Consider the following 12,313-nt stretch of genomic DNA (forward strand, 5'->3'; position numbering starts at 1 on the left):
TGTTTTCTGGTCTTTCTTTTCAAATTTAGTGGTTATAGGAAGGGCTTGTTGGTCAGACAGATCTGGGTGTTCCCCCCAGCTCTTCCACTTCCTGTCCTTTTGGCCTCAGGGCTTCTTAAGCCCTGATTTCCTCAGCTTTAAAATACTGTGGCCTGACACAGGTAGGTGCACAGTAGAGGTCACTGTTGTTTCTTTGTGACATATATTATTGCCAACTAACTTAAATTGCTCTTAATTTTTTATTCCTATAAGCCTTATTTCTCAAGTAGCTAAGTAAACTGCCTAGAAGGATACCATCTGTTTGTGCTACTCATTTTTTCCCGTCAAATAAATACCTCAATAAGTATTACATGCTGGGGGAAGATATATATATATATATATATATATATATATATATATATATGAAAACAAAGTATGATATATATATGTATGATATATATAAAGTATTATATATATAAAGTATTATATATATATATATATACATATGATTTTGTTGTTCTATTCAAGCACCCAATTCCCCTGAGTGAATCATGTTAAAAATTACATGGTGGAACGTGGCTTAGGCTAGAGTGCCTCAGTGTATACTTTTGTTCTTTTCTACCTTAACTTCGGCCTATTTCACTTTCCATATTTAAGAGTGGACCTAACCACTTCAAGTGAGTAGTTTAGAAGGAAGGGAGGAGGAGATGTTGGCAATGTGATGTTCACATCCTGATATGAAGGAGAGGTATGCCAAAAGCAATAATAAAGAACAATTTTTCCCCAATGTGATGCTGTTAGCATAGTTTATTTTTTGTTTTTGCATGGGGCAATACCAGGGTCAGGTGGCTATGTGTGTGAAAAGAAACCAGAGGGACAGATGGATAAAGATTATATCATTGGGGAAAATGGCCCTGGTCCTGTTGCTGAATAGCATGGGTATCAGAGGTAGAAGATGGCCCTACCACACAGCTGTTTGTAGTTAGTACAGTGATCTTTTTCATGGTTAAAATGTAGCCTAGAGAATGTTCAGCTTTGGCCTGACAGGTTAGCTAGTCCTCCTGTTGGGAAGGTGAAGTAGAAGAATGCATGGGACTGTCCCCTCTCCTTCCTTAGCCTGTCGTAGCCCCATCCCCACTCTTGATGGGAGGGAAGATGGAAGCCGCCTCTGTGGGCTCAAGTTGATGCGTGAGGAGATTGGGGGCATACTCATTCCTCCTTTACTTAAGCATAGTTGGCATTTTTAAAAGAGATTTTATTTAGTTATTTTTAGAGAGAGGGGAAGGGAGGGAGAAAGGAAGGGAAACATCTATGTGAGAGGGAAACAATCTGTTGCCTCTTGTACACACCCCAGCCGGAACCAAACCTATAACCCAGACACGTGCCTTGACACGTGATGTGAACTGCTGACCTTTTGCATTTTGGGATGACACCCAACCAAGTGAGCCATACCAGTCAGGGCCTTGGCATTTTTCAGTGACTAAGATTAAGTTTATTAATATGCTGTCAGGGTAGAGGTGAATCAGAGATTCTCTTTTTTATCATGAAAGCAAGTGCATGTGTTTTCCCTGGCTCTCCCTTGTGTTCTCCCAGTGTGTACCTCTGCTTTGGTGACTTTATTGGCTTTGACTTTCTGAAGTACAGTGTTACTTTTAGACATTCTTTACTGCATCTGACAATAGCCACTGTTCTTACCACTGGAGTGGATAGAGGTGAATGTCCATAAGAGCTTTATGGGAGTTTATTTCCTAGGCCCTCACACTCTGTTTCAGGAGCTTTTGGTGACCAGAACTGCCATGATCTTTAGACTTTATTTACTTTTCAAGTTTGGTGCTGTAAGGTGAAAAGCATAAATAAAGCACATCACTTCGTGGTCCTACCTCTCAGTTTCTCCTTCTGCAACCCTTTCTTACATTTTTAACCTTCGTTTTTAAATGACTCGGAATGATTCATTCACCTCTTTTCAGTTTTTTCTTCAATCTTGTGCCATGGGTGAGTCTGGGAGTTGATAGTTTTTAAGTTTAAATTAACTTGCCCTATGAAGGCTAAGGTGAAAAGTATGCTTCATGATCCCGTGATTTGTCAGTATGGAAGTAATGGATCTATTTACGTACATTGTTTCCTACATTTTTCCTCTGTGAGGACCTTTTATAAGGAAATGACATTCTTTCATTAGGAGCAAAGGGCAGTATTTTCAGAAATAGCTATGTGGTCCTCAAGAGGAAACATTCTTTTGCCATGAAATATACTTACCAGACATTTTGGAAAAATTGCAACTTAAATAAGAAATATATAACTGTAATATGTTTGGGATTAAAAATTATCTTAAAACATTTTAGCTAGTGTATTTCAGAACAGAGTTCCTTTTATTAGAATTAGAAACTTTCAATGAAGTTGAATGTATAATAGTTCATCGTGATGCATACTGGTTAAAAGCCGATGAGTTAAAACTAATGATAGAAGTAATTCCTGTTTTAATATTAAATATTACAATTCTTGTTTTGCTTTATTTTTTAATTTAATTTAGTTGGGTCAGGATTGAATGGAAGCTGAATTCTAATTGGTGCAATTAAAATGTAATTGAAATAAAAACAAGCTCAAATTATCAAAAGGATTTTTTTCTAATTATACTGTATGTGCAGCCATAATTTCCTAACCATAGTTGAGAAAGAAGTGTTTACACATTTGGTAATGTTTGTTTCATAGTATATATTTTCGTAAGTACCATAATTAATGCTAATTTTTAAAGCACACTTAAATTTCAGGGTTATTATAAATTTTGCTTAAACAAATAAAGTTATTTAATTTGTTTTTCTTTTGAATAATATAAATGTGTAGTTTGTAGGGAAGCTTTTGTAGGGAAACTTTATTCACTGTGTGTCTTTTTTAACTACTTGAGTATTGTATTTAGCCTATGTACTTTACCCTTTTTTGCTACTAATAATTTTTTAAAAATAAAATAAAAATAGCTGCTTCTTTCTTTTGCTTTAAAATGTTTGTCATCTTGTGCATGCCAGATTTATTGGACCGCAGTAGTTTTAGTGCATTTTGGCTGCATGTTTATTATGACATCACTGTAATCTATATACAGTATGTGATTTCAGATGGTTTCAGTGTTAAATATTTTCATAATTATGCTAGTTTTGGCAGTTCACTTGGAACTTTTTCACATGTCTTTAATGAACATGTTTTACTTCTGGGCTTTTGAGACAACCATATGTTTCAAAAATTAATAGTGTGCTTTTAATGTTAACGTTGTGCAGAAGTGTGTGACTGCAGACATTTTTAAGGATGTCAGTTGAACTAAAAGTAATTACAGTAAAGTTTTATTCACAGTGGTAGTCTTTCAGTATTTAGAGACTGTAACATCCCCCGAAATAACAGAAGATGTCATTATAAAGACTGAATAGTGAAGTTATTTTGTGAAATGGACCATTGTGAAGTTTGTTTTGCATTAACTTAAAAAGAATGTAAGTTCATGCAAAAAGTTTCTTTGTTGTTTATGACAGTAAATTTTTTACTGTTTGATTATATTAGAGTTTTAAACAATTTTTTTCTTCTGCTAACGTACCACTAGAATTCGAAGCCATGCTATCATGTAAAAGATTCATCTTTTGTTGTATCATTCTCTTAGTGTGTTGTTGAATAAGAATTTTTGTTTTGTAAAGGAAGTCTTATGGTTTTTATTTGTCTCTTTCTTTAAAATAAATACAGGATGACCATGAAAGCTGTGGTTCTAATTCTACCAACCCTAGTACTACTGAGAACACAAAATCATCAGTAAAACCTCGAAGAATTCAGCAGGCTACTCCCACAGATCCTGATTTACCACCAGGTAACTTCTTATGGGCTTATAAAGCCAAAAATTCACTTGTTGTTAATTGTTGTGACCCTTTGTAGAATGTATTCCTTCATTATGCTTTAGCCGTATAACATTTAGACTTAATGTGCATGTGCATTTGCTGCATGAATTCAGAACAGATTGAATCCAGAGCCCTGATGAATGTCTTTCATTTAAATTTGAATCTCTTTTGCAGTCGGTTGTTTCTTGAGTTTCTTTTTTATAGCCTCTCCTTGCCAAAACTTGCCTCTGATTTCCCACTCATAGTCTTTTTGTTCTCCTCACTTCTTGATAAGTACAGGAAAGACACTAGAGTGTTCTGAGTTTCTAGAATGTGTAAAATTCACTAACAGAAACACAGAATTTTGTAACTGGGATAGACCATCTCTTCTATTTCCTGAAATTTCTATTTACCTGGAACAGTAGTGACTTACACATAAAAGTTCCTTGACAAATATTTAACGAAGGAAAAAAAACAAAGATCATCATATGTTAGCTCTGTGCTCCAAGTGCATTGGTGTCTTTTTGTAGTTAGGGATTGCTTATCAGTCACTTCTCTTTTGATTTTATTTATCAGTTTTTTTTACCCTAAGATGAAGGTGATACTGTTATATACTTGTTTTCTGTGTTAAAGATTTGAGGGCCTTCTGCGCTGGTTTTAACTTAGTTAATTTTTATAATCTTCTGGCACCATTTGCTTTATCTCTAAGAGGCTGTATTAGGTACATAATTTCATAGCCTTCCTCCCTCAAATATATGTTCTAACATGTTTTTAAATCCTTATCTGAGGATATGTTTGTTGATTTAACGGAGAGAGGGAGGAAGGGGAGAGAGAAACATTGAAGTGAGAGAGAGACATCCATCAGTTGCCTTCTGTTCACAGCTGGACTAACTGGGGATTGAACCCGCAACCTAGGTGTGTGTCCTGACCAGGGTTCTAACCCATACCTTTTGGAGTATGGGAGAACGTTTCAACCAACGGAGCCTCCAAGGCCAGGGCTGAATTGAACATTTTTAACTGGTGTTAGAGTGATGTTAATGCTGATGGTTTGTATTCTTCAAAACTCTCTACCTAAAAGGCCTTGGTAATCCTTTGACTTTAGAATAAAGTGCTATTGCTGGAGAAGATGCTAGAAGATACTTCAATACTGAACATTTCGAATTTTACTTAGAGTAGTGTGGTGGTTCTGGGACTTCCTAAATTTTTTCTTGCGAATTAACTCCTTGGGAAAAAATTAGTGGTATATTAAATTAACTTGTAAATTAAACTGTAGCTTGTTTTTATTTATTAATTAGGCAACACTTTTACCCCTCCAAATTTCTGATTACCTATACCTCTCCAAACTAGAAACATCCACCTGTCGTTCTGCTTATTTATGCATATTCATTATGGTGGTTTCTTGTTTTGCCCTACTGGAGATTGAACCTGCAGTCTTGGTGTATGAGGAGGAGGTTGTAACAAACTGAGCTACCTGGCTAGGGCCTGAGTCCTAGACTTCTAATGATTTTTTTTTTTTGAGCCTGCATTAGAATTTACAGTGGCAGTTAGAATTGAGATAATCAGTCTACTTCAGGAGCATAAAACATAAAAACATAAATGTAACATTTTTTAGTGGCATAAAACAGGGCTGTGTTCTACCTGAACTACCTGAGGTAGCTTTGAATTAACATCTGCTTTTCTGCCTTACCTAATGGGAGGACTCATATCCTCTTTTTTGCTGACATAAATCACAGTTAAGGAGTTATTTTAGGAAGTAACTGAACTTGCTGGGCAATTACTGGGAGGCAGAGCCGCTAAACTTAATCTTGCCAAAGGAAAAAAAGGGATAATTTGAGAATCCAGTTGGATAATGGTAAGTTATTTTACTTCAAGGTTAACTCATACAGTTATTTGAGGACTCATTTCTGGTAACCTTACTCTGCCCTGGAACCATATTAATGTTCTTTTATTGTAGAGATGAATTCTGGCCCTCAAAATTTTCTAGAGCAACATTATTTCTTCCAGTATCTGTGCTTACAGTTTTAGAGTTTGAACATTTGCATGAATCTAGAGATGCTTATTGAGAAAAGTTTTGGTGTTGCCTGTAGCCAATAGTTGTTTGTTATTTTTGTTCGAAATGTTAGAACATGTTTTTGAGGGAGGAGGGCTATGAAATTATGTACCTAATACAGCCTTTTAGAGGTGAAGCAAATGGTGCCAGAAGACTTCTCCCTGAAGACTGGGAGGCTTTCTAATATAAAAAGATGGTGAGTCGATATCTAGTACTTCCCTTGTAATCTCTATTCTTGATAACTGGAATAGTCTTTTCCCCATTATGGATCCTGACCGGTTAGTGCACTGCGAAGGCAATATAGTGGGTCATGGCAGAATTGAAAAAAAATGTGCGGCATAGAATAGAAAACCTGATAGCGTACAGCATGCAGTAAAGGGTAGTAATATTTCCAGAAACTTTCTCATGTGTGCATTTGTGCTGGGTGATGATGTAATATTTTTGACATCATTTAAAAAATACTGTGAGCAGGGTCAAAAGAGTTTGAATTTGACTGATTTGAAGCATACACATTTTATTTCAGTTAATAATATATAGTCCAGGACCTTCAGTTATTGCTAATAATAACAGTTTTGAATTGTGGGCATATCATATCCTGTAAGACATGCTGATAGCTTGTATTTAGAGATGAAGTTTAAGGGTGTTTCATTTACTTATTAATTTATGAATACTTTCCTCATTATTCTCTAAACTTTGTACCTGTGTAAAGTCATGCCACTTCTAAGCTAGATACCTGGATTATTCAGTTCTGTGCTCTCTTAAGTGTACTGCCTTTGGCTTTTATTGAGGATCATTATAAGAAGCAGCCCACAACAGGCTGCTTCTGCATTTTTCCTAAAATGGCTTTAAAGTAGGATATGCTTCAAACTGTTAGTTTTCAATAACCTTTAAGATACATAATATTTACATTTTGTTTATTACAGAAAAGGTGATCATTGGAGAGCCTTTATGTCATTCTAGTTAGATGCAGTTTCAAAATATTGCTTAGTGGAGCCTTGCTATACAATTCTCTAAATCTATACTGTTGTGTGAATGAGAGTGTGCTGGACCAGCTAATCAAACACTATCTTTGCCCTCAGAGAATTAACTGCTTAGTATAGGAGACTTCCTAAACTACTAACTACAGGGTGAAGTCAAAGCAAAGAGGAACGCCAAGGAAGTACCAGTAATATCTTTCGGTTGCTAAAACAAGGAGTGGTTATGTGCAAGTGTGTGTGGTTTTCAAAATACACAGGTAAAACTGAGAGAAGAAAGATTGCAAGTGAAAGGATGGGAAATGGCATAATAGACACATACTGTCCAAAAATAAATAATGTATTTGTAGCATAAAAATCAGGCAAATAAAACCTAAGGTAATAGTGTTAAAGAACATACATAATAGAGATACTGAGAATTCTCCAAAAAATATATGACTTTGTATGTACCTAACAACCTAACTTTGAAGTGTGCTAGATCAAGCAGAAAAAAAATTTCATGACTGTATCTTTGAATATCAAAATTAACTATTGTTTCAGTAGGTATATGTATAACTCTGTACTCAGCAGATGAGACAGTGTACATCCTTTTGATGAACACATGGGGTATCTACAGACATTGAAGGAAGCTTTGGTATAAAAGGAAGTCTTGACAGATTTCAGAGAATTGGTATCATTTTGAGCATCCTTTTAGTACAATACCATTAAATTAGAGTGTTTTACTGATATGTTTGAATTTACCTCTACTATCTTATTACTTGTTATACCTTTATAAGCTCGTATTTTCATTCTTCTATTCCGCCCCTTGTATCTACTTTAACTTGACTCCTGACATACACCCAGTCCTGAAATACACTCTTTCCAGGTCTTTTGACTGCATTCAGTGGGAAAGATAATGGGGACTGTGATTACTTTATCTTACCCAGGACTAGAGCCTGTTAACATTTTGGGTTGTGCATGCACATATACACACATACTTTTTTTTTGTAACTTGCATTTTTAAATTTAATGTCATGTCATGATTTTATAGGACATTAATATGTTTTACATCAATATTTTAGTCATTGGGATATATTCCACTGTATAACTTAAGTTTATTTAACCAATACCTTTTTGTTTGGTATTGAGGTTAGTTTTCATTTTGGGTTTTGTAAAATGTGCTAGTCAACATACTAGGAGGTAAGTCTTTGTATAAACCTCTGTTTATTTCCTGAGGAGAAATTCTTAACAGTTTATAGAATCAAAATTAGGGATAATTTTAATTTTTTGGCATGTATGGCCAAATTTTCCTGTGTGAAGTTTGTTAACAGTACTTTTTTCTAAGCACAATTTTTGTCCAGTGCTGTTATTTATTATTAAGAAACACTTCTTTGAAACTTTTATGGATGAAAAATGCTGTCATGTATTGCTAATTAGGATTACTGTTTTTATTATTATTATTTTTTCTTTTCATCACTTTGTTATGTAGAAAAGCTAATTTTTACACTTTGTCAGCTGATCAGTATTCAGCATTTTTCAGTCTCACCTTTTGTATTTTCCACATAAAAATATAATCATCTTCATGTAATGAATAATTTTGTCCTTTCCTTGTTAATACATACAGTTATTTCTCTTTTTTATCCTTATTTAGTTGTTTAGAACTTCTGTGACTACATTAGGATAAGAGAAATGGTAGAGGCAAGTCTCCTTAATGTTGATGTGTAGGGTGGGGAACATTGGAGAAGGAGACAGAGGGGAGGGGACAGTCATACTGGGCTTGAGCAAGAATGAAGAATGGGCAAAGAGTATTCTAAACACGAGGAAGAACATGAACAAAGTCAGTGAAAATTCTTAGTGTTTTATCTGACCCTATGGGAATCTGTGTATGTATTTGGAGGAATGGGGTTTGTGGATAGCAGAAAGTTGGGTAATAGAATCTTCTGGCAAGATTGACTGGTAACAGGAGAAAAGAACCAACTGATATGATATCTTGTAGGTTCTCATCCACACAGTAGCCTTGTCCTTTCAGATCCTTGTGGAATAGACGTGGATTACTGTTACGTTGTCTGAACAGTTATACTCCCAGGGGATCTCTAAATATGGAGTGATGAGCGGTAATAGATCTGTCGTTTGATACTTTCTGTAGCTTTCAGGGATGTCCAGCCTGAGGCCCATGGGCCACATGTGGCCCAGGATGGCTATGAATGTGGTCCAACACAAAATGGTAAATTCACGTAAAAATTATGAGATTTTTTGTTTGTTTTCATTAGTGTTTGTGTATTTAATGTGTGGCCCAAGACAACTCTTCTTCCAGTGTGGCCCACAGATGCCCAAGGGTCATCTGTGAGAGACGGCGCATCATTCATTCCATTGGATAGTCACTGTTTCTTTGGCATTGCATTTTTAATGAGGGGATGTGCATAGTCTCCTGTAGATGTAGAAATTAAATAGCCATAAGAATATTTTTATTAAATATTAAATAGCCATAAGGCTATTTTTAGAAATTTGGTTCTTTTGGTGAATGGGCTTATTCCTCTCAATTTGTATGTCAGTTTTATGATGAGAAACTGAGGAAAAATATTAAAGAATAAATGAAAAATCCAGCATTAGTGTTCTGTCATTTAAAATACACCTACAGTATTATGTTGGTATTGCTTTACAAAATACATTTTCTCTAGTACTTTGAGAGTTTGCTTTTTTTTTTGTTTTGAAGATAATGAACCCTTAAGTGGTTTATACAAATTCCCTATTGATGACAGGTTTCTCAGAAGTAAGAAAACCATATTAGTTATGTTCCATTTTTAGTAACAGGATTTTTATTTTTTAACATCTATGTTGAGTAGTAATAAATAGCATGGGGGAATATACAGGGATGGCCAAAAGTAGGTTTGCACTTGTGAGTATGCAAGTTTATTCTTAAATTATTATTTATTAATTATCGTGTTATTTGTATTATAATGATAAATTTACTTTTGCCCACCCCTGTACATTCTAAGATTAAAAATTCTGATATATAAAATTTCTTTTGGAAGCTTAATTTGTTAAGCATTATTTTAGTATGTATTCTCATAAAAATAGTATTTGTTACCTTAAATTTATTGATATTCTATATGTTAATTTTATACCGTGGTAATTGGCACTCTAAAAGGTGCTGATAGTTTTTATGTATCGGAAAACTTGAACTTAGTGGTTTTACATTCCCTTCGCTTTTCTGTTCATTGGGAATGAATGAAGAGTTGGTTTTTGCAAACATGTTATGGTTGAATAGATTTGAATAAGCTTTCTTGCAGTAGGTCTTAAAAATGTCAGTTGCTGGAAGAAGTTGATTCTGTTTTGTCCAGTAAAGTTCTGGTTTAAAGACTACAAACAGGTATTTCATGAGATAGCTAATATTTCAATTAGTTTTTACATGGTTTCTATTGTGGAAAATGCACTTAAAGAAGGTGAAGGTTTTATTTTAATTTTTTTATCCTTACTCAAGGAAATTTTTTTTATTGCTTTTAGAGAGAGAGAAAGGGAGGAGGGTATAGAGAGGGGAAGGGAGGAAGAAAGAGAAGGAGAAAAGCATCGGTTGGTTGCCTCTCCTATGCTCTGACAGGCGGCCTAACCTGCAACCCAACTGGAAATTATACCTGCAATGCTTAAGTTTGTGGAATGACACCCAAGCAACTGACTTACACTGGCCAGGTGCCGAGTACAGGGTGGCTTTTAGTCTTTTTCTCATTTTTAAATGTTGTTTATATTTAGTTTTATTTATATTTTCAATTAAATTCCTCAATAATGTATCTATATTCTTATTTATTGTGTGAGAAACTCCTGAGAATATGAAGTATCCCAAAAGAGCATGAAACTAAAAGAAAAATTTTGGGCATTTGAGGCAAACTATGGAGAAAAAGAATGTTGAAAGAAATTAATTTTGTTGTTTTGAGCTTTTTTGTAAAAACAGTTATTTCTGATTTGCCTTATTTCTATGTGTTCTCATTATATTTTTATCTATTTTGTTCCCTTTTATACTTTTTCTGTCTCCTTTGTTGTATTGTTTTTTCTTCTTTCTTTAACTCTGCCTACATTTTCTTCCTCATTCAAACTTCATTCCCTACCCTGTTTCAGTATGATGCATTAGTAGGTGGCACTAGTTGGATCTGATATGATGGTTATGTTTTTCCTATTTTTTTCCTCCAGGCCTAACTTTTTAATATTCTTATGGCTATTTAAAGTAGAAATAGCAGATTCAAAAAGAAGCTTAAAGCTATTCTTTTAACATATAGTATAATTAGCATATGCTAACGTAGTTTCATATGGGTAAATGTTTAATAAAGTAGACAGAAACCATTACCTGTAGTATAGGATAATCACCGAAAGGGAGTTAGTACTATGTCATGAAAAAGGTTTCTGGTAAATATGGTCTCTCTTAGTACGTGAACACTTCATTATATATGACTTCTTTTTTTTCATTCTTAAGTATATTTTGTTGATTATACTATTACAGTTGTCCCATTTTTTTCTCCTCGTTATCCCCGCACTCTCCCTGCATCCAGCATTCCTCCCCACCCTTAGTTCATGTCCATGGGTTGTACGTATAAGTTCATTTCTTACAGAACTTCTCCGTTTCCTATACTGTTCTTAACTTCCCATGTCTATTTTGTACCTACCATTTATGCTTCTAATTCCCTGTGCCTTTTCCCTCATTCCGTTTTCCCCTTCCTCATGATAACCCTCCACATGATCTGCATTTCTGTGATTCTGTTCCTGTTCTATTGTTTGTTTAGTATGTTTTTGTGTTTTTAGGTTCAGTTGTTGATGGTTGTGGGTTTGTTGTCATTTAACTGTTCATATTCTTTATCTTCTTTTTCTCAGGTAAGTCCCTTTAACATTTCATGTAATAAGGGCTTGGTGATGATGAACTCCTTTAACTTTACCTTCTCTGGGAAGCACTTTACTTGCCCTTCCATTCTAACTGGTAGCTTCTAATTGATAGCTAAGAGTAATCTTGGATCTAGGTCCTTGCCTTTTATGACTTTGAATACTTCTTTCCAGCCCGTACTTGCCTACAAGGTCTCTTTTGAGAAATCAGCTGACAGTCTTATGGGCACTCCTTTGTAGGTACCTGTCTCCTTTTCTGTTGCAGCTTTTAAGATTTTCTCCTTATCTTTAATCTTGGGTAATGTAATTATGATGTGCCCTGGTATGTTCCTTCTTGGGTCCAGTTTCTTTGGGACTCTGAGCTTCCTGGACTTCTTGAAAGTCTGTTTCCTTTGCCAGATTAGGGAGGTTTTCCTTCATTATTTTTTCAAATACATTTTCAATTTCTTGCTTTTCCTCTTCTCCTTCTGGCACCTCTATAATTTGGATGTTGAAACGTTTAAAGGTGTCCCAGAGGTTCCTCAACCTCTCCTCAATTTTTTGAGTTTTTGTTTCTTCATTGTATTCCGGTTGAATGTTTATTTCTTCCTTCTGGTCCAAACTGTTGATTTGGGTCCTGGTTTCCT

General features: G+C 34.9%; 1 protein-coding gene across 5 annotated transcripts in view; it reads left to right on the forward strand.

Moving 5' to 3' along the window:
- The window catches only part of VPS13B (vacuolar protein sorting 13 homolog B), a 690,921-nt gene that overhangs the window by 24,222 nt on the left and 654,386 nt on the right, over positions 1–12,313 (forward strand). For all 5 annotated transcript variants that reach the window (XM_037048269.1, XM_037048268.1, XM_037048265.1 and 2 more), the window contains exon 4: positions 3,694–3,814. In XM_037048269.1, the coding sequence (XP_036904164.1) occupies positions 3,694–3,814 (121 nt within the window). The remainder of the gene's footprint in view (positions 1–3,693; positions 3,815–12,313) is intronic.

The sequence above is a fragment of the Sturnira hondurensis genome, unplaced genomic scaffold (assembly GCF_014824575.4).
Source record: "Sturnira hondurensis isolate 20B ecotype Veracruz unplaced genomic scaffold, ASM1482457v3 Scaffold0006413, whole genome shotgun sequence".
Taxonomy (NCBI): domain Eukaryota; kingdom Metazoa; phylum Chordata; class Mammalia; order Chiroptera; family Phyllostomidae; genus Sturnira; species Sturnira hondurensis.